The sequence below is a fragment of the Primulina eburnea genome, chromosome 8, assembly GCF_022965805.1.
Source record: "Primulina eburnea isolate SZY01 chromosome 8, ASM2296580v1, whole genome shotgun sequence".
NCBI lineage: Eukaryota > Viridiplantae > Streptophyta > Magnoliopsida > Lamiales > Gesneriaceae > Primulina > Primulina eburnea.
Genome location: NC_133108.1, coordinates 40,030,190 through 40,051,165, shown reverse-complemented (window position 1 = coordinate 40,051,165; position 20,976 = coordinate 40,030,190). Strand labels below are relative to the sequence as shown.

Sequence of the window (20,976 nt, the reverse complement as noted above, 5' to 3'; positions counted from 1 at the left end):
GTGGTGATCCTTCAGGAGGCAGTAGACAGCTAACAGCAAGCTTGCCCTTCATTGCTCCTCTATCTATGCATCCTGACACTTAGGCTCCTTTTCTCAGACAGGACAAGTTAACAACACCAACATTATATTGCCCAAAACTTCATCGTAGCCAACATAAACACGAAAAATGAGATAAAAAAGAGGTGATCTTATATTGCTGCAACGAGTAAATACTTTTATCAATCAAATTATCCAACAGAGGAATATCTATGCAACATCGATGAAGTCTAGTTTTCTCCTAAATGAACCAGCCCATTCAGTGTGATCCGCACTTCTGCAAGAGATATGAAAAAAATATATGAAATCACAATTTTAGAATTAATTATAATTTAAATTAGATCAAACAAGGACAAATCATTTTTGGTGCAGAAAGTTTTCCACAAGCAACATAGTGGAAACAGAGGGAGACATAACATAAAAGTAGGGAAGAGGACTCATTGTCGACTAGGAAACCATCAAACTACACTGCTGCATTAATTAAATAAATACAAACTTTTCGGGTCACTTTACATTCATTTTACGTCTACACGTCATTTTCTGTGACTCTCTTAAATGTGAGACTCTTTTTCTTAGAGGTCTACTACCTAAGGAACAGGCCTAAAAAATTATCTGCTATGTGTTTGGAAATGAGTTTTCTGTATTTTTGGGTGAGAGATAAATATTTCGACTTAAATTTCGAATTCGAGATCTCTTTTTAAATTTGAGACGTCGAAAGCAAGATGAGCTGCGAAGAAAGTTCGAAAGACTAGCTTAGAATATTTTTCAAGTCATTGATGGTATATTACACTCAAATGAGGTGCACTAAGTATTAATCAATCAATTGGAACATGAAATCAGCAACAAGTTGATTTTGGCATTTTCTTCTTTATGTTCCATTACACATTCATCCTCCCCAATCACCACCCACTGAATCCCTTCAAAAATAGCATTTCATACTCCACTTTCCCTTGTCTTACAAGTCAGTGCTTTACTTTTCTTCTTCCATCTCCCAATCTTGTTCTTGATCAGCCCCACCCAAGAACTCACAGGTAATGTTCTTGGAATGGGCACACTAGCAACAACAATTCCAACAACAAGTGACATCGGTCTCGACAACATTTGCCAACAAATTCACGGTTCTTTGGACAAGCCCAATGTTCTTGTTCAAATTCTCAGTAGTCTAAGCCAGCTGGAGTGCAGGAAGATTAGAGAGGAATACAAGAGAATTTACGAAGAAGATCTTGTCCAAGTTTGCCAAAATACTGAGCCGGAGGTCTCGTTTCTGTCGAGTTTGATGCTCAACCCATCCGAGCGTGATGCGAATTTCGCTAGACGGGCACTTGAAAGAAATGAATCCGTCGATTACAAGGCCTTGATCGAAATTTTCACGTGCCGGAAATCGAGTCATGTTATGCTCATATTGGAAGCTTATCGCTTGAAGTATAGGAGCCACTTGGTCTTGGACATTGCTGCTATTGAACCATCCCATCCATACCAAAAGGTTTGAGTGCGTGTTTCTCTGTCTTCCAAGTTTAATGTTCTTCATGCCAATAATCTGACATTGACCTCTTCCAAAAAGAGGTCGTGAGTTCGATCACGTTGGAAACAAAATCTCCGACCCGTTGTAATCATAATAATAAAAAGAACAATGAACGTTCTTATGGGTTTCTTTTCATTTTTTTAAAAAATTTGTAATAAGGAGCTTGCGAATTAAGACATTACAGTTGATACGTAAATGCTAAATATTCTCTAGTTTCTTATTAATCGAATCGAAACTTTAGGCGGGGTTTTTCATATTCAACAGATGTTAATGGCATTATCTGCATCACACAAGGCACACAATGCTGAAATCAGCCAACACATAGCAAAATGTGATGCAAGAAGATTGTACCAAACAGGGGAAGGGAAGGCAGGAGCAATTGATGAAGCTGTTGTGCTGGAGATTCTGAGTAAAAGAAGCATTCCACAGATCAAGCTAACACTTTTTACCTATAACCATATTTATGGCCACAGCTACACAGCTGTAAGAAACTTTTAAATGATTTTTGTGACGCCTTCCGATACTCGTCTAGTATATTGTCATTAGCATGATTAATTTCTCTTCGCTTAAAGGTTGTAATACATTGACTTTGCAGTTCCTTAAAAGTAAGGACCTTGGAGATTTTGAAGATGTAGTGAGAGTTGTTGCCACATGCATTTACAATCCATCCAAGTATTTTGCTAAGGTAGTTTGATACATTCCCATTTCCAGAAGCCCAAATTCTTCTATTTACTCTTATGTCTCATATATGAAAAACCATATGGTAATAATCAATTAATCGTCTCTTTGATTTTAAACTTTCCTAGACATACTATGTTTATATAGAGAGGAAATTTGACTTCTGCTATTTTTAGAAGCTTGAATCGTTTACTGATACTGACAAGCAAATAAGAGTTATATATACTAACTGTACATCAGACTTGGATAGTGTAGCTCTCAAATCAGACTCTTTTTTCTTGAAAAAAATTGATGTGGGATATTGTATGGTTGGTAGAATTTGCACGAATGCCTGAAGGGGACGACGACAAATGATAAAGGCGTGTTGGTGCGAATTATGGTTAGCAGGGCAGAGGTAGACATGGATGAAATTAGAAGAATTTTCAAGAAAAAGTATGGTGAAGAATTGAAAAATGTTATTTGTGAATGTGTTGCAGAGGCAAATTACAGGGGATTTCTTGCTGCATTGGCTTAGTAAGGCCTCCACCTGTTATTTTATGTGGCTTATAGTAATGAAGAAAATGAAGGAAAATTTATCCATCATTGATCTTTATATATATAGTTTTATCGGGGTTAGTTGGAGAATTAATTCGAGTTTTTATCTGAATATTTCAATTTGATCCGTAATACATCACACTCTGAGTTTCGAAAGAACTTGAAAAGATACGAGGAATTAAAAGGGTATGTTTTCCAAAAAACTAGCCGAGCTCGAGCTCGCAAACCGAACATCTTAAAGTTCGAGGTTGGTTCGATAAGTTTAATCGAACGGGTTTTTTATCGAGTCGAGCTCTAAGTAGTTCGGGAGCGATTGAATTCGTTTACTTCTCTGATCTGGACCTTATTTTGTGCAGAAAAATGCTTTTCTCTTAAAGTTAAACATTAAGGAGGGGGTCTCATGTGAGACCGTCTCACGGATAATAATCTGTGAGACGGGCCAATCCTAATCATATTCACAATAAAAAGTAATACTCTTAGTATAAAAAATAATACTTTTTCATGGATAACCCAAATAAGAGATCCGTCTCACAATACGACCCGTGAGAAAGTCTCACACAAGTTTTTGGCAACAATAAGAAATCATATACTTCGGGTAAGAATCGGCACAAGAAAATCAATTATTAAGTGGGATTTCGATTGCTTATACGAAGAAGAAATCAAAACACAGGAAAATTAAGTGGGAATTCTTAAGCATAAAGCTAAGCAAGAATCGATTCTCTCTCAATGGGAAATCCAAAAGAAACCGCTTAGGTAATCCTTCACATTATGCTTTCTCAATTATTCTTAAACATTACAACATGTATATAAATGAATTGAAGACAAAAATACCTCACTGACTTTACCAAACATTCTCAACAGATAATAACAAATGGGAGGAAGATTAGGCGATCAAGCGCTTGAAATTCATCAAGTGCTTGAAATTCACGAATTTGAACCATTTTGTAAATGGCAACGCAAGGAAGATCGTGACATTCTTGAAGTCCATCTCCAAGGTGATTTCTTGTGCAATGAGACGATATCGATTTATTTTAGTAACATTAAATTATATATCAGATAATAAGATTGAAAACTCAGAAATCAATAAGATTATATTAAAGAAATTCATGTTCTACTGTAGCAAATATGGTATTCAAAGAGAAACACAGTGAGTATATTCAAATACGATTTATATTATTTCTGCGATCGACAAAGCTTGAAAACAGTGTTTCCACATTTTAGATTTAAAAGTAGGCTAATAGCTCCAAAAGGGTCCTTTTTTGTTTAACATTTCCATGTCTGTCTACTCTCAAGTCTCATGTGAGAAATGCCTTTGATTATATTTCAAGATTTCAAAAAGGAACAGCTAAAAGTGCAAATTAGCCATCAAGGAACACTAAAGATTTCAGGGGAACGCTCGATAAGTCCATCGGGAAAAAGTAAATTCTACAAGGAAATAACAATATCAAACATCTATGATTCCTCAACAATTAGCGCAAAATTTGTAAATGGCTGGCTCTGTGTTACAATGCTCAAAAGAGAACGTGTGGTCCCCGAAAAGGATGATCAAAAGGCACTGCTTTCAAATCATATAAGAGATGCAAATGCAAAGATAGAAGATAAGTTCCGGGGGCGGAAACGGGCTGCTACAGGTTTGAAATTTGGCAAAACAGCCGTGACAGTGGCAGCTATGGGTGTGGCTGTGGCGACGTTGGTGGCTTATGTTATTTACATGTACAAATCTACCGTTGTCGAGGTTGATGATTGTAATTACTAATGATTATAAATTTGATAATTGGTTAGTGATGTATGTACATGGAGCATTCAGGTTCGGACCTTATTTAGTTTTAATCAAAAATAAATGAATTTAAATTTATTCAGATTTGTTTAGAATTAGTATTGAATTTAGGCATTATATTTTACTTCGTGATTCATATATTTTATATACTAGTAAACAACGCATATAGAACACGTATTATTTGAAAGCTTCAAAGGAGTTTGGTCAAATTCATTAATTGAAATATGATAACAAAAATTAAAGATCAAAGTCTCATTTGTTTTCCTCAGTAAAGACTCGTAAATATGATACACATGTTAAGCCATAAAAAATAACAAATTAATATATATTTGTGAAATGCTTGTAATTCAAATAATACAATGTCATTTAAATGAAGATTTTATCTTATCACTTCATTATTCTCTTTTTTTCTATTTCTTGTTTAATATGATCTCTTGATCTTTCATAAATTTTATAAAATATCATAAAATGAGTTATAACATATATTTACATGTAAAAAAAATTCTGTTATTTATTCATATTATTTTGAAATTTGATTATTTTAGTAATTAATTTTTTCAACGATATTGTTAATAAGATAGATGACCAAAAAAATGTTTGAACAAGCAACTTCTGAAACACCTCATTGAAGTCTGTATCATATTTAAATCATCGAAAAACATAGTATATTTCAATCTACTTCGAAGGTATTATCTTTACAATGGATCCAATGATTGCTTTTGCTTTAAACAAAATTATACCCACGTTTTAAAAATCTTTTTTGCATTTTTAGCCCCAAATTTTTCTTGTGTTTTCGTTCATTTTGATTCAAATTCAGAAGTTGATATCATGTTAATCTGATTATTCAAAAGTGCTTCTGGTATTTTTGTAGATAAATAAAAAAATTTCTAGACACTCTTACCTTGACCATTATTTTTTTATAATTCAAAATTATCTTTAATAATATGTAATTAATCACATCAAGTTTAAGCTCACCTCAAATCTAATTTATGGATCCGCCTCTGATTCAAATAAAAAACAGTTCATTATTCATCTACCTTGATTGAATCATATTCTTATCGTTTGAGTTGTCCGTTATAATTATTTCTACTTAATTAAAATAAGAACTGTTATGTCTGGGTAAATTGGGTGCATTCGGTGAGCAATTTACTGAGCCTGATTATGTTCCTTTCCTAGGAGTGCTGGAAATCGGATAGAGAGACCCTGTGCTGAGTGTTCTGCACACTTGGAAAAAAAACACTTTAGTGGGGCGCCGAAAAGTTTTTCGACGTAACCACTCCAGCGCTCAAGTCAATCAAATATCCACGCAAAGAAAAATGTGATATAGAGAGTATATAGTGAATGTTTTTGAAAAAATGTTAACTGAATGTCCTAAATGATTAAGGCAAAAACTTGTGTGAGACGGTCTCACGGGTTATATTTGTGAGACGGATCTTTTATTTGGGTCATCCATGAAAAGGTATTACTTTTTCTGCTAAAAGTATTACTTTTTATTGTGAATATGGGTAGGGTTGACCCGTCTCATATATTAAGATCCGTGAGACAGTCTCACATGAGACACACTCAATGATTAAACATATCTGAGTATTTATAGAGGTAAATGTAATGATGACTTTATTTTCAGTACCCGACTACTCCTCGTGATCAAACAGTTGCACGTGCGCTGCTCACATGACACAGTCACTACTGACAACCCATACTACTTTCAGTCTTGTTACATCACCCTTACGTGTGATGACTGACATAATAATGAGTTTGATGCATTGTGATCCATATCTCTGAACCCAGAATAGATGTCTATCTCGAGATGCTATGACAATGGTTATGATGAATTGACACAGAAAGAGTCTTTGATCCATTATCATAGTCTTCTTATACCGCTCGGGCTAAGCTAGGAGCCCAAGTCTGTCGAAGTGTGTGTTGTTCTAATATGTTTTTCTAGTTGTTGCACACTCAATGATGCTTATATAAGAACACTTTCTTCACCCAGGCTGGTTTTCGGTCTGGCCTACCTTGGCTTCCCCTATCCTTCTTATTCTTCTCGAGTCCAAGGGAGACTCGGCTCTTTCCGGGGAATAAGCAAGAACGATTTATATTTAATATGGGAATAAATAGATTTATTTATTTAATTTTTTTAGAAAGTATAATTATAAATAAGTTTTTTATATTTTGTTATTTCTCTATGTACAAATAAATCAGATTTTTTTATAATTTTTGGGTTAAGTGTGCATTGGTAACTATAGGTGGCCTCCTGAAAGTTATAATGTGTCAAACTGTTGATGTTGTGTCACTTGATCAGATTGGTTAGGTGTGTCATAAAAGAGTGATATCATATCTTAAAAAATAATAATGTCTCTGATAAGATATGACCGATGATAGGGAAATGGAGGGTTGTGCTGGGTTGACAATTTAGTGGCTCGTCAAAATGACGGGTTCCTATGGGTTGCAGGCCGACCCGCTCTGCCAGTCCATTTTGACATCCCTATGTAAGAGTAATTTGTAATGTATATGAGACAACACCAACATATAGACATGCACCTCCCGACATATTGGCCTAACAGTCTGACACATTAGCAATCAATATGTGCCTTCTGCGATGCCGTAAGGATAAAAAAAATTAACATGCATATTTTGTTGTCTAACGCTAAGCACTTGATCCTAACAATAATGATTCAATTAAAAAAACAATTACTATTTACTTGATAGATCATATCAGTAATGGAAAAAAAATATTAAAATAAATGTGATGTTATAATATTTATTTTAAAATAAACGTCTATTTTATGATTGCATCCAGTTTTTCAATCACAACAAATATTTTCATTAGATCAACATATCATGAAAAATGAATAAGAAAATATGGATTAATCCTAGTCATTAATTTTTAAAAATTTCACTTGTGATTTTTCTATTAAAAATCTGAATTTTTTATTGGGAATTCACGACCAATAAACCACTTTTCAAAAAAAAAAAATATTATTAACCTATTGATCTTGAATTGCAAGTGGTCGGAGTAATTCTCACTTTATAAATGGAACCGACGGACCTTCTTAAGTAAATAGATGTGAAAATAAATAAAACTAAATAATAATAGTTATAAAAAAATCAATATATGATCACATATAAATTTAAATGGCCATGACACGTAAATTATGCAAATCACAAATGCAACACAAACTTTGTGGAGTACAACATAATACAATAAACTCTAGAGTATTTAAATAGAACATAACAATAAATAATTGCAATATCAATGGTCAGACAACTTGGAAAAACTCACAAAATAACGATGACATTAATTAAATAAGATACATTTCCATTGGATTATATTCATAAGAAAGGAACATTAATTAAATTATTAAATTTAAAACAATCAAATTTGAAAACTTAAGATCAAGTTAGAAACTCGTAAAATCTCACATTAGTTTAGCAGCTTTTTTTTACTCAATTCAATTCGTCAACACTTTTCACACCACCTTGAAACTGTAAGATAACGCAAATAAATTAGATACAGCAAATTTAGCTACTTGTTCTGAATACAGAAATTTCAATTTCTCTTGATCAAGATGATACACCTCAAAATCCAAAATACAACACTTCAGAAGCGTGAAAGATAAAAAAAAAAAAAAAAAAAGCCAAAAACAAAAATAAAAGGCCATTTGTTTTTCATGACAAACAACAAATTATTCAATAATGAGAACCATTTCGTAGAAATTGAGAAACAACTAATTATAGAAACTGGCAAGTGTATGTGGCACCTTTAAATTTGCTCATTTAGCACTTGCAAGGCGAGTGCGAAGGAGTTTTGCAGCAGAAACCATGTTTTCGAGTGCAGGCTTCACTTCACCATACTTGCGCGTTTTCAGACCACAATCGGGATTTACCCACAAGATGTTGGTTTCAAGAACAGCAAGCATCTTGTTGATTCGGTCCGCAATTTCTTCGGTAGAGGGTATTCTCGGGGAGTGGATATCGTATACACCAGGACCAATTCCAGCACCGTATTTCACACCTTCGCGGAAAACGGATAGCAGCTTCTCATCAGACCGGGAGTTCTCAATTGTGATCACATCAGCATCCATGTCGATGATGGAGTGGATGATGTCATTGAAGTTGGAGTAGCACATGTGGGTGTGGATCTGTAATGTTAAAAGGATAAAGGTTTGGTAAGGGGGTATTATAGTGTTGGGTACATACATTACAATTTTGCCTAAAAGCTTGGTTTAAAACGCAAAAAATAATTTTGTACCTTACATGACCATTCAGGAACAAAGCGGAACTCAGGGGAAAATATATAGTATTAAATATACATGCCCGTTGGTCGTGCATATAAAAAAGCTTCTTGCTCCAGGGTTTTTTTTATAACTGACTCTATATCATGCTAGAAACCATTTCTTTGTAAAAAGTCGAACACGCTGACATTTTTTAACGTGATAAAATAACTGACTGAAAAAAGAGAGGCAAATGGGACAAACCTGGGTCGTGTCCTGGACACCAGTGTTGGTGATTCGGAATGAGTGGACGGCCCAGTCTAGATAGAAAGCATGTTCAGCCTTCCTCAGAGGCAATCCTTCTCTCAGTGCAGCTTCGTCGATTTGGATCACTGTGATTCCAGCCTTCTCAAGATCCTCGACTTCGTGCTTAATGGCCAAGGCGATCTGATAGCAGGTTTCGAATCTGAGAAACAAGAAATGTGAGTCAGAATACGTTTAAATAGTGACAAACAAGAATGCCATATCTTTCCAGGGCAGAAATAGACCTGGGTTGGTCGTTTCGTACGAAGGACCAGTTGAGAATGGTAACTGGGCCTGTAAGCATTCCCTTCATTGGGCGCTTGGTCATGCTCTGAGCAGCAGTGGACCAGAAGACGGTCATTGGCTTGGGGCGACTCACATCACCATAAATGATTGGTGGCTTCACACAGCGAGATCCATAAGATTGCACCCACCCATTGGCAGTGAAGGCAAAGCCAGACAATTGCTCGCCGAAGTACTCAACCATGTCGTTCCTCTGGAATTAAAATATTCAAAACATAAAGATATAGTCACAATGACTTCATAGTAGCTTCGATTTGTCCGAACATGTGATAAATAGCTTATTTATGATCATTGCATTGGCTTACCTCTGGCTCTCCATGAACAAGAACATCAATGTCGAGCTCCTCCTGAAGCTTGACAACTTTGTTGATCTCCTCTTTGATAGATGAGATATATTCCTCCTCAGAGATCCTACAAAACGAAGTGTAGCTTTAAAATATATAATCTTAAGTCTGCCGATTACAAAGTGCAGAGGAAGAGAGAATCACTCACTTTTTGGCTTTGTATTCACGACGGACTCTTCTGAGTTCAATGGTCTGAGGGAAGGAACCAATGGTGGTGGTTGGTAGGATTGGAAGGTTAAGCTTTTTTTGTTGGGCATCAAGTCTAGCACTAACATTGGTAGCACGACGATGGTCAGAGCCCTTCAAAGCAGCAGCCTGGTTTGCAAAAAAGTAGAGCAGATTGATAAGCATCAGAGAGAACTCTATCAAATGGTAAATATGCAGATTAACTACTTACAGCCTTTTGGACAGCTTCATTATTCACCCTTGGAGAGGATTTCCTGGAAGCCTGAGCAGCAGAATTAGCAGAGAAGAATGCCTGACAAGAAAAAAATACAACCAGATCATACTACTTTATTCATCATGTTCCAGACAAAACTATAAAGAAATTGTGGAAAGACATGAATAGTATAATGATGAACAAAATGTATTTAGGAAAAAGGTTCAAATGAAAATAATTTGTCCTCAATTCATATGACTGTTGTGAATTATACCTCGTCCTTCTTTCCAGCCAGTGCCTTTGCCAAAGCATCAACTTCAACAATTTTTTGCGCAGCAAATGCAAGCCAGGATTTAATTTCTTGGTCCAGCTTGGGCTCATTCACAAGATCCACAGCAGTGTGGAGAAGGGAGGAGGAGGTGGACACAACAAGCTTATCTGCACGAAAAGTGAGAAAATGACTCTCCATAAAAGTAAATTGATACCTAGTAAATCCAGGAGTTAGCCAATATACCCTTTCCCACAATTCCTTCAAGAGACTTCAGGGTTATAAGAGATGCATCCAGATCATTAGCCCAGATATTCCTGCCATCAACCACTCCAGCAAAAAGGATTTTTCCAGAAGGGAATTCGCTCTTGATTAAATCAAGGGTCTTGCTACCACGGACCAAATCAAAACCAAACCCAGCGACTCCGGCAAGAGAGGTGAGGGTTTTGAATGCGGCCACAGGGACATCAGCAAAGTAAGTCTCAATAAGAACATTAAGCCCAGATAAGCTTGATTCTAATTCAGCATATGCCTTGGTGAATGCTTCCAGTTGGTGAGAGTCAAGATCCAATACGAGGGTGGGCTCATCAAACTGGATCCATGAAGCGCCTGCTGCCTTCAATTCAGTAATAACTTCCCTGCAGGTATACGTCCATTTATTTACCAAATTGGTTCGACAATGTGACGAATGAGACTGTCAACTGGTTAAAAATTAATGTAACGTGTTTTCTTACTTGTAGATAGGAAGAATTTTGTGAAGAAGAGAGAGAAGAGGGAAAGTCTTCTCAACACCCTTGGCTGGTTTAGAAAGCAACAAGTATGTAACTGGGCCGACAAGTACAGGAACAGTATCAACTCCAAGCTGCGTGAAGGTGAAACCCGTCAGATGGCAGTAACAAATCAAACAAACTTTTAGTTAACAACGAGACATCAATTATACAACGACACTTGAAATACACAGATGAGAGGGCAATGGCTGCCATCTTTTAGAAGAACACACATTTCTGTTTATTGATAAAACTAGAAACATAAAAGGAGATTTACAGAGCTCATACCGCTTTAGCCTCTTTGTACTCGTTCACAGCCTTGTGGGAAGCATATGAAAATTTCAAATCTGGCCCCAATTCTGGTACAATAAAGTGGCTGCAAAGGCAAAATAATGTTAACTTTAAAAAACATAACCAACATAAAGATTAACCGTCTAAGGCTATGAGGAGTCTTACGCATCACTTACTAGTTTGTGTCAAACCACTTTGTCATTTCCATAGCAGGAACTGAGGCATTTCCTCTTGCCATGGAAAAGTAGGTTGAGAAACCAATCTCAGTGCCACTCCAATTGTATCTCGAGGGGACAGCACCAAGCATCGCAGTTGTATCAAGTACCTGATCATAGTAAGAGAATGTGTTGCTAGGAATGTACTTGATCCCGGCATCAGACATCTGCTTCCAGATGGATGCCCTGAGGTCAGCAGACACCTTTTCCAAATCCTCCGCGCTGCTTTTGCCATCCCAGAAAGATTCCAGAGCAAACTTCAGCTCTCTCTTAGGGCCCATACGTGGGTATCCAACGATGTGAGATGCCATTTTTCTGGTTCATCAAATTCATTCAATCAGATCACGATTTAAACAGTACAACACAAATATCACATAGGTGATGCATACGATCAAATCATGTTAATAAAATTCTACATTTTAATTAAGTGAGATGCCTGACTCTATTAAACACATGGCTCACATGCAGCCCGTATATCTATATTTTCTTACAAATTAAAAATAAAAAACGCATCAAATGACCAGACAGGGAAAATGGCTAAAACAGATCTCACACGGATTAGACTGATCAAATCTCCACGACGATTCCACTATATGGTGGTGTTAAATCAACCACTATGAGTTCTAAGATCCAAAATACTTATTGGGAAAAAAAAGGAAAAATTCCAGATCCAAACACAGGAAACCATTACATGCAGGAAACCCGAACCAGGGGCACAATGCCGACAAATTTAATCGGACTACACAGTCTCATTATCCACTTCAAGCCAGATCTATTCAATGCAAAATCTCAAATCCAGATCTACAACTTCCAACCCTCACCACCCCAAACTAACTAATTATAGCCTATCCACACGGATTCCATCCCTGCCACCCAATCACAATTCCTTACTAAAGCCACGTCAGCGCATTACCTGCATCGAGATTCCAAAACCCACAAAACCGACATCAAAAAATGTTAGAAGATCAAGACTTGGACCTATTTCAACCCGACTGGCCAAGTCCATATATGCAACTTGACCACGGGATAGGTGGTCTGAGATCTGATAACAGAATAATATTGAGAGCTTACTCAAACCCAAAAAAAGCTAGCTCAAAGGTAAAGATTGTCGTCTCATAACTCTATCCAACCGATTTGGAATCGAATTCAATCATCACGCAGGACACAGAAAATGAATGAAAATCACAGCATCAAAAACCACATGAAAACAAACAAAACAGAATCTCACCGACAGATCTAAGCGAAACGTTGTAAAAACCTTCAAAAATGCAATTCAAAAACCACAAATCTACCCAAAAAAACCACAAAATCGCGAGTCTAATAGCAAATAAAAAAGGACTCTAAAGAACGAACGAACGAAGACGTTCAGCAAAAAAATATAAATACACAAGAGGAATAGAGAGGGACAGGAAATCCATACTTTTCGGGGAAATGGAGACGGGGAGCGGTTGAATTGAGGCGAGGGAGACGGAGAGAATGGGAAGACACGAGTTTGAGGAGCAGGCTGATGAGATTATTTATAGACGAGATTAATTAACAAAATAGAAATCTTCATATTTTATTTTATTTTATATGTAGAATTCGGTGAAATTTTGACGGGGGTAACTGCGTGACGCGCGGTTACTGAGGCGCGTGCTTTAGGATATGTGGATCCTAAATCGAACAATACAAAATGATTTGGCGACTTATTTTTTTGCTTTTATCAGAAATTTAGTTTTAATTCAAACATAGCAAATCAATTAGTGTATTTATATTTCACAATATGGTGTTACCAATTCAGTCCAGTTCAATATCGTGGGGTAACTGAACCACAACAATTTTGTATAATAACGAAAAATGTCAATTTTAGTAACATATATGATGGGTAACCGTCCCTCTATCGTTTTTTAGAACACTGATATTATATGTAATGAGTGTCATATTTTTTTTATCTTGTATCTTTATTTGAATCAATTATAGTCGTGTAAGTTTCAACTATCAATTTTAGTCTTTCTTGTCAAAATCATTATTAAATTTTCATAATTATGTTATTAAACACATATGCATGTCACGATATATTTATTATCTGTAAAACTATAAAAATTCATTAACAATATTAATAATTTAGTTACATGATTTTGATTATGTTGGTGTGCAATAATTCTTCGTGCTGAATAGAGCAATCGAAATGTAGTGTTTGTGTTGATGCACGATTTAAAATATTTGAGTTGCACTATTATCGTCAGCTTTAACTTTTGGTAAAATGACAAACATTCGATCCTACAATTGTTATTAGATCCAGAAATCACATTTTTTTATTTCAATTGATTACAAGTAATGCAGTTATTAAGAAGGTGATTATTGAGAATCAATAATTGTCTCTGCTGAGTAGACAATCCAAACGTAGCTATTGTGCTGATGTACGTTTTAAAATATTTGATTTGGACAATTACCGTTAGTCATAGCTTTTGGTAAGTGACAAATACGCGATCCTAAAATTAGAATACCTAAAATTGATCGTCATTACATAATTACAAAACTACTGATGATTAAACAAAAAATAAATAACTCGTTATAGTCGAATACATACAAAATTAAAATTGACATTTTACTGGTTATCTATTCAAGTTATGATTGAACGTCAACAAAATCTAGTAATCGAACTTTTATCTCAAATCTAACAAAAAAAATGTAGAGGTCGAGATTTTTTCACCGTGATTATTATTTCATGATTGTGAGGTCAAGTTTTATTCGAAGTGAGAGGTCCTCTAATTCACTTTTAACTATTTACCTATGTGTAATATTTGTTGGCTGCAAAGTCGGTCTGTCACGCGCCCCATGAATCCCTGGGCAAAACAAAGTATGGAGGGGGTAATTTTGACAAAGTAAAAGAAAAACAATTGGAATCGCCATTTCTAAGAGTGGTTTGGTGACTTTGGTGGCAATAGTTGGTAGGAATGGCGGCGTGCTACGTGGTCCACCCTCCAGATCTCGGCACTGCGACAACTCAATTACCATAATTGCCCTCCATTTGATATCAAATGAACACATTTTTTGAGTAGGTAAATGGGATCGTCATCCTGTAATGATAAAAACTTGTATGACGATCTCATGTGTCATATTTTATGATACAGATCTCTTATTTATGTTATTTATAAAAAATATAGATTTTTATGCTGAGAATATTATTTTTTATTATGAATATCGATAAGAATGACTCGTCTCACATATAAAGATTCGTGAGATCGTCTCAAAAGTGACATATTCTCCTATCATTTGCATCGTTCTTTCTTTTAAGATTTATTCAGATCTCTAATTTCTCTCCCACGCAATTTGTTTTTTTCCATCTAAAAATAAACTTTTTTTGAAAAAATAGAAAATAATTTATTATTAATAGCAATAATAAAAATTTTTAAAAAATAGATAAATCGAGCCTCGTGAATAGAAAACTAAAATAGTTGGAAATAGCTCTTTAAAACGCTATAAGGTAGATATGTGAAATTACTGAACCTTAAATACTATAGATGACGGCTAAATTATATTTTACGCATCACTTCTATTTTTTTTAACATATACTTAAAAAAATTAAACGATATTTTTAAATTGATATTTATAATGAAATTAAATAACAGAATGTGTTAGTTAGTGATAAAAAAATAATAAAAATAAACGTGAGAGTATGTGCACAACATGCTTCGGTGTTATTATTTAATTTAAATTCTAATTTAATTTCTCTGTTTATTTTGTTCAATTATATATATATATATATATATATATATATATATATATATATATATATATATATATATATATATATAATGTAACCATTTTCAGACACGGAGCTAGTGGGGGTTGTTAGGCGCAGTCATCACTCAATTTTTTTAACACAAAAACTTACTGTGAGACGGTCTCACAGATTAATTTTATATGTCGAAATTCATGAAAAATTATTATTTTTTATGCTAAAAAAGTATTATTTTTTATTGTGAATATCGGTATCATTGACCCGTCTCACAGATAAAAATCGTGAGACCGTCTCACAAGAAACTTATTATTTTTTTTAAAGGCTAAGGTACTATAAATTATTTTATTTCTCTCTAAAATTTGTTCTTACCCCTCTTACCATTTTTAATATATATTTTTCTCGTTTCCTAATTTTGTTTTTCTGTCTCCTACCCTGACAATTCTTATATCGTTCATATATACCCAGGATTTAACCGATATTTGGTCATGCTTGCGTCATTGATATTATTTGATTTATTCCTTCTCTTTTTCTAGTATTCAAAAACGTAATTAATTATAATCGTGGTGCAGCATGCTAAATGCATTGTTAATTACCAACAAGTTGACTATGTTTTGAGTTCAATAATACACAGTCAAATATGAATTAGATTGTAAATAAATATTGTCAGATCCCTAATTAAAGTAAATCCGACTAGATTTGACTTACCCAAACACTGCATTTGGTACGATTTTGGTATATAACAGGTATTGATTTTATACACAGACATCATTTAATTTACAAGAATTTATATGTGCTATTTATTTGTTGGGGGTGGGTGATGCCAAGATTGACTGAACTCTTTGGTTCTAATCTGCAATACTGGGACTGCACTTAGTTCCAACCATCATCTCAAGCAAACAGTGGAACCACCATAATAATTATGCTGATTTTCCTCTAATCTGAAAATACTTTTTTTAATGAAAATATTACACAAGAAACTCAAATCAAGTGTGTTTTCAAGCTCAGACCACGGCTAATGGAGCGTAGTGATCGAATCTACTCCGTCGAGCTCTTGTGCTATGATTCGGATTTTTCTTAGCACCGCCACCGTCCATTTCTCTGCTAGAAATCTCCTTACCAAATGCCACTGAATTTTGCTTATTTTTAAGCTGTAAAACGCAATCTTTTGCAGCTCCTCCCTGTACAAGAATCCTAATAATCCCTGTATAGTTTAAAGATTCAGCAATTTGAACGGCTGTAACACCCTTATTGGTTTTTGCTTCAACGTCAGCTCCTCTCTTTACGAGCAATTCGATCGCTTCCGCCTGCCCCGACTCTGCAGCACAGTGCAACGCCGTGTATCCATATTCATCTTTTGCATTAACATCGATGCCCCTTTCGATTAATACTCGTGTCACATCGATACGTCCCTTAAATGAGGCCCGGTGAAGTGCGGTCCAGCCGTTCTGGTCCCTCCCGTGAATCGATGCCCCGTTCTCAAGAAGCTTATGGATCATCCTCAGCTCTCCCTTCCTCGCTGCCGTACATAGTTTGTCGGCAAGTTTTAAGTCGTTAAATAGCTTGGCGTGCCCGTTTTCAACAGCAAGATCGTAGGCCGTCTTCCGTTGTTTGTTCCTTATATCTTTATTCGCCCCTTTATGGAGCAAAAGTTTCACCAGTTGCTCATCCCCTAAGGTGGAGGCTATGTGCAGAGGTGTGTCACCATCACTTGTGTTTCGAACATCGCATCTAGCGGCATTGGCGAGCAGCAGCCGGACACAGTCTTTTCTTTTCTCTTCGACGGCTAAGTGCAGTGCTGTGTTTCCGTGTTTCGTAAGCGAATCCGGATTAGCACCTTTGAGTAAAAGATGCCTGAGAACTTGAACATGGCCATTCCCTGCAGCAAGATGGATTGGACCCCAAGTGGAAAATTCTGATCTTTCCGGGCTGGCTTTGTGAGCCAAGAGTAGCTCAACTATCAGTTCTTCCCCCGAGGCAGAAGCCACCTCGAGTGGGCTCGATCCGGTTCTGTTAGTAGCCTCGATATCTGGCTCGAATTCAAGCAACAACTGGACCAAATCAGGCCTACTCTGAGCAATTGCCAAGTGTAACAAAGAATTTCCCTCAGAATCAACAGAATCAGCAGCTCTCGAATTCGGGTCACTCTTTTCAAGAACCTCCCTGATTTCATCCATACAACCTTTAGCTACCAAACTGCTCAAAACCATCGATCCAACAAACATGATCATGATCCCACTATCAGAATACACCTGCTTCTTCTTGTTAGTGAACCAATCGTTCGGAACCGAATCATAAGTCGATGTTGGATTCTTGACACCTGCTCCCGGAGCCACCACACTTTGCAAAATGAACGAATCATCACAATGCGGGTACCGGTATGGTAGCGAAGAATTCGGGGAAAGATGGTAAGTGATTTCAAGCGTGAGTGTGGTCAGAGGTAGTATGATCCCGGAGTGCGGGACAACTGTGTACCGTGTCTTGTTCAACGGTTGGATGCGAAATGCAACAGGCATGGTGTGCATAACGTTGCGTAAACTGATCGAACCGGAGCATTTCTGCCCCTGTTCGATTTTGATCGCCACAGTGTTGGATGGCTCCAAGCTTATTAGCCTGTCCATTCTTGGAATTCTTCACTCTTTCAAGTTAAACGTTTTGCAATGGTGTATGAAGATCATTTGTTGAAAGTGTAAAACTCCAACCAACTGAACGGAGTGGCAAAATATATGAAGAGGAATAATTCAGCAGCCGGCTTTAACAAGGCAGCGCCACTTGTTGGAGTTGAAATCAATGAAAACTTGTTCTATTGTCTGTCCGACTTGTGAAATCAATGCATGTATTAATTTAGAATATAAGTTTATGCATAATAAATTTTCATTAAAAAATATAATTATGTTTCATCTTAATATGAGGCATTAAAAAAACCCATGATTATTCTTGTAAAGCTTCAATTTTATTGATTAAGGAAATTCAAACGAACAATCAGGTTAAAAATTCATTGGCGATTGATTATTATGAGTCAAAATGTTTTTAGTTTTTCACACGTATCGATGTTTTTAACATCTAACACGTCTGTGTTCTATAAAAAATGCGCAAACATCTATATTTTGCATATTTTAAGCAAGAAAAAAGAACCTTTAATAGAAGTACTATGGTTCTCTTTTTTTAATGATTTTAAATTTTCTAAAATATCCATTACATATTAGGATCTGGATATCTTTACTCTTCGACTCTCGTCTGGTATTCGATATGTTTGGTCACGCTTCTTATTTCTTTGAGGCTTAATATTTACGCGAGGTGTACATTTATTGTAATGTATTATTATTATTTTTATATATTTTGTAAATGTCTATACTATTCTATTTTACACTATCTATACTAAAATATTAAGATTTAAGAATCTAGAATAACTAAATTTAGTGCCATTGCGAATTTTTTAAACTACTAACAATATACTTTTAAAATTATAAAAATATTTTATTTCATTTAATTAAAAAAATATTATAAAAATCAATTTTAGTAAATTTATGTATCATCTTATCACTATCATATCCACTTTCTAAAAATTTTATAACTACTAAAATATTTTATTTAATCTTTATCAAAAATTTCAAATTTTTAAATGATTATACAATTCATAACACACAAATACGATAAAAAAATAATAATTAGTTAAAATAATACTTCTATAATTATTAAGCCACAATTATTAATCTAAAAAATTAGAATTATTTAATTAGTAAATTATACATACGCACAACATGTATAATATATAATAAAGATTCTTTTTTTCTTGCTCTGACGCAAATTAAAAAGTTTTTTTTTATTGACTTGGGAAAATAGTCGTTATTATTTGCATCTCATACCTTACAAACTTATAATTATCAAAGCTACCCACAACATTTATTTTTATGAGTCGAAGGAGAATTTGTTATAATTGGATTTAAAATCTAATCTTATCTTGATATTACAAGTCATCGCGAAACATTTTATGAAAGAGAAACTTTGCAAGAAAATAAATTAAACAGAAAGATTGGACAAAGTATATTAATTTTATTATTTATAAATTGCATATAAAAGCATAACAATTACGATAATCATATATATCACCACATGTAATATATATAGTAGACAATTTATAAACACAATACTTCATTTTATTTTATTTTATTTTTCTTTGCTTTCCCCTTATTTGCAATCTAAAGACAAAGTTGAATACATGAAAGCAAACCGCATAACCTGCAAAATTAAGAAATCAAAAGGTCAGAGGTAACATTAGCTTAAGCCATTGATATATAAAGTCAAACTGAAATATCCTAAGAGGACAATAAAATCAAATATTTCAAAAACCTTTGAAAAATAAAGTTTTTATCATCTGCACATATAATCGGTTAAGATTAGAACTTGAACTTAACTCAAGAAGATTGTCCAAACCCATATATAGAACTCCAAAGTTATTTACCAACTATATGAGACAATTAACACACCACTCTCACGTCCAAAAATGAATATTTGGAACATGGAGTTTATAAATGACCCAATTATAGTCACCTAATTATAAGCATCCAACACATAACGATGGAACTCGAGTTTTGATACCATGTTAAGATTGAAATTTAGACATAACTCAATCCCAAAAGCTAGCTCAAAACGAAGAATTGTCCAAGCTCATATATACAACTCTAAGATTATTTATCCAATCGATGTAGGAGAATTAACATAATCGAAAGCTAAAAAATTATACCTTTTGTTTAGATACCATCAGTTTTAATCGCTGTCGCTGCTGCTACTATCCCCATGGCCTTGTCCATGTTTTTTGCTTTTTCTTTCTTTCTTCTTCTTATCTTTTCCGCCCTCGCCATGGATCTTGCCCTTGATCTTATCTGCCACACCCTCCTTGCGTTCGGGCTTGTGCTCGCCGTACCCGTGTTCGGGCTTTATGAACTGGGCGTGGCCTTCACCCTTGTGCTCGCCGTGTTTCTCGCCTTCCTTCTTCCCACCCTTGAACTTCTCTTCTATCTTGTGCATGATTCCAGCCATTTTTTTTTCTTACTTTATATTTGTCAAACCCTAAATGTGCAATAATATTGAGTAGATATATAGATCGTGTTTGTTTGATGAGAAGTTGGGAGTGAGTTTACTATATTTATAGGCACTAGAAAGGGAGACGAATATATTCTTTATTTATTTAAAATTATATATCTATCATAAATTATTTTACGAGTACGTGTTCTATGTACGATTTACTCGATTCATATCTAAAATAAAAAGTAATACTTATTTTGTCTTATAAAATTGATTCGTGAGGCGGTCTCATAGCAATTTTTGTGAGAATATTATAAAATATAAAACTATTATACATATAATTAAATAAGAGATAAATATCTACACATTGATGGAAAATATAGAATTACGTAATATTTCGAGGGAATAAAGATAGTGGAAATTGATGATTATTAATATTCAGTGCATACTATATTAATTATTTATATTCTATATTTTCCAAATAATGCCACGATTGAGACTTGTGAATCTGAAATAAAAGATGGAGATGCTTTCATATTATTAAAAGAAAAAAAAGGACACGTTTCATCCTATCGAGAAACAATAGCGTGTTCATTTCGTTG

At 34.9% G+C, this 20,976-nt stretch overlaps 5 protein-coding genes across 10 annotated transcripts; 2 read left to right on the top strand and 3 right to left on the bottom strand.

Moving 5' to 3' along the window:
- The first annotated feature begins 705 nt into the window (after positions 1 to 705).
- On the top strand, positions 706 to 2,929 carry LOC140837976 (uncharacterized). 2 transcript variants are annotated; one of them, XM_073204059.1, is made up of 5 exons: positions 706 to 1,519; positions 1,823 to 2,041; positions 2,154 to 2,243; positions 2,553 to 2,630; positions 2,713 to 2,929. In XM_073204059.1, exons 1-5 carry the CDS (start codon positions 1,082 to 1,084, stop codon positions 2,893 to 2,895), a joined length of 1,008 nt encoding a protein of 335 aa, XP_073060160.1. In that variant the 5' UTR covers positions 706 to 1,081; the 3' UTR covers positions 2,896 to 2,929. The 2 variants fall into 2 exon arrangements, with proteins under 2 accessions (XP_073060160.1, XP_073060161.1); XM_073204060.1 differs by having other exon boundaries at positions 718 to 1,519; positions 2,553 to 2,929.
- A 431-nt stretch (positions 2,930 to 3,360) lies between these two features.
- Positions 3,361 to 4,629, top strand: LOC140837975 (uncharacterized). Its single transcript, XM_073204058.1, has 2 exons — positions 3,361 to 3,765; positions 4,099 to 4,629. The coding sequence occupies exons 1-2, from the start codon at positions 3,642 to 3,644 to the stop codon at positions 4,524 to 4,526; spliced, it is 552 nt and encodes a 183-aa protein (XP_073060159.1). The 5' UTR covers positions 3,361 to 3,641; the 3' UTR covers positions 4,527 to 4,629.
- A 3,409-nt stretch (positions 4,630 to 8,038) lies between these two features.
- LOC140839717 (5-methyltetrahydropteroyltriglutamate--homocysteine methyltransferase) lies at positions 8,039 to 13,179 on the bottom strand. 3 transcript variants are annotated; one of them, XM_073206632.1, is made up of 12 exons: positions 13,049 to 13,179; positions 11,590 to 11,943; positions 11,411 to 11,498; positions 11,090 to 11,217; positions 10,602 to 10,993; positions 10,362 to 10,525; positions 10,106 to 10,186; positions 9,857 to 10,023; positions 9,670 to 9,775; positions 9,307 to 9,557; positions 9,023 to 9,224; positions 8,039 to 8,686 (listed from the first exon to the last, which is right to left on the bottom strand). In XM_073206632.1, the coding sequence occupies exons 2-12, from the start codon at positions 11,937 to 11,939 to the stop codon at positions 8,318 to 8,320; spliced, it is 2,298 nt and encodes a 765-aa protein (XP_073062733.1). In that variant the 5' UTR covers positions 11,940 to 11,943; positions 13,049 to 13,179; the 3' UTR covers positions 8,039 to 8,317. The 3 variants fall into 3 exon arrangements, with proteins under 3 accessions (XP_073062733.1, XP_073062734.1, XP_073062732.1); XM_073206633.1 differs by lacking the exon at positions 13,049 to 13,179 and adding an exon at positions 12,857 to 12,927; XM_073206631.1 differs by lacking the exon at positions 13,049 to 13,179 and adding an exon at positions 12,320 to 12,396.
- A 3,157-nt stretch (positions 13,180 to 16,336) lies between these two features.
- LOC140837974 (protein VAPYRIN-like) lies at positions 16,337 to 18,226 on the bottom strand. Of its 2 annotated transcripts, XM_073204057.1 has the most exons (2): positions 17,825 to 18,226; positions 16,337 to 17,689 (listed from the first exon to the last, which is right to left on the bottom strand). In XM_073204057.1, the coding sequence occupies exons 1-2, from the start codon at positions 17,968 to 17,970 to the stop codon at positions 16,354 to 16,356; spliced, it is 1,482 nt and encodes a 493-aa protein (XP_073060158.1). In that variant the 5' UTR covers positions 17,971 to 18,226; the 3' UTR covers positions 16,337 to 16,353. The 2 variants fall into 2 exon arrangements, with proteins under 2 accessions (XP_073060158.1, XP_073060156.1); XM_073204055.1 differs by having other exon boundaries at positions 16,337 to 18,226.
- Positions 18,227 to 19,382: 1,156 nt separating this feature from the next.
- LOC140837973 (uncharacterized) lies at positions 19,383 to 20,484 on the bottom strand. 2 transcript variants are annotated; one of them, XM_073204054.1, is made up of 2 exons: positions 20,109 to 20,484; positions 19,383 to 19,588 (listed from the first exon to the last, which is right to left on the bottom strand). In XM_073204054.1, exon 1 carries the CDS (start codon positions 20,387 to 20,389, stop codon positions 20,117 to 20,119), a length of 273 nt encoding a protein of 90 aa, XP_073060155.1. In that variant the 5' UTR covers positions 20,390 to 20,484; the 3' UTR covers positions 19,383 to 19,588; positions 20,109 to 20,116. The 2 variants fall into 2 exon arrangements, with proteins under 2 accessions (XP_073060155.1, XP_073060154.1); XM_073204053.1 differs by having other exon boundaries at positions 20,094 to 20,483.
- Between the last annotated feature and the right edge of the window lie 492 nt (positions 20,485 to 20,976).

What these genes read in the sequence shown, in the direction of transcription:
- LOC140837976 (XM_073204059.1), top strand. Translation starts at nt 1,082, where the DNA reads ATGGGCACACTAGCAACAACAATTCCAACAACAAGTGACATCGGTCTC. An exon ending in CATCCCATCCATACCAAAAG is followed by an intron (nt 1,520 to 1,822) that starts GTTTGAGTGCGT and finishes CATATTCAACAG; the next exon opens with ATGTTAATGGCATTATCTGC. An exon ending in ATGGCCACAGCTACACAGCT is followed by an intron (nt 2,042 to 2,153) that starts GTAAGAAACTTT and finishes TTGACTTTGCAG; the next exon opens with TTCCTTAAAAGTAAGGACCT.
- LOC140837975 (XM_073204058.1), top strand. Translation starts at nt 3,642, where the DNA reads ATGGGAGGAAGATTAGGCGATCAAGCGCTTGAAATTCATCAAGTGCTT. An exon ending in TCTTGAAGTCCATCTCCAAG is followed by an intron (nt 3,766 to 4,098) that starts GTGATTTCTTGT and finishes TTATATTTCAAG; the next exon opens with ATTTCAAAAAGGAACAGCTA.
- LOC140839717 (XM_073206631.1), bottom strand. Translation starts at nt 12,381, where the DNA reads ATGAGACTGTGTAGTCCGATTAAATTTGTCGGCATTGTGCCCCTGGTT. An exon ending in AAAATTCTTCCTATCTACAA is followed by an intron (nt 10,994 to 11,089) that starts GTAAGAAAACAC and finishes GTATACCTGCAG; the next exon opens with GGAAGTTATTACTGAATTGA. An exon ending in TGAAGGAATTGTGGGAAAGG is followed by an intron (nt 10,526 to 10,601) that starts GTATATTGGCTA and finishes CTTTTCGTGCAG; the next exon opens with ATAAGCTTGTTGTGTCCACC.
- LOC140837974 (XM_073204055.1), bottom strand. Translation starts at nt 17,970, where the DNA reads ATGGACAGGCTAATAAGCTTGGAGCCATCCAACACTGTGGCGATCAAA.
- LOC140837973 (XM_073204054.1), bottom strand. Translation starts at nt 20,389, where the DNA reads ATGGCTGGAATCATGCACAAGATAGAAGAGAAGTTCAAGGGTGGGAAG.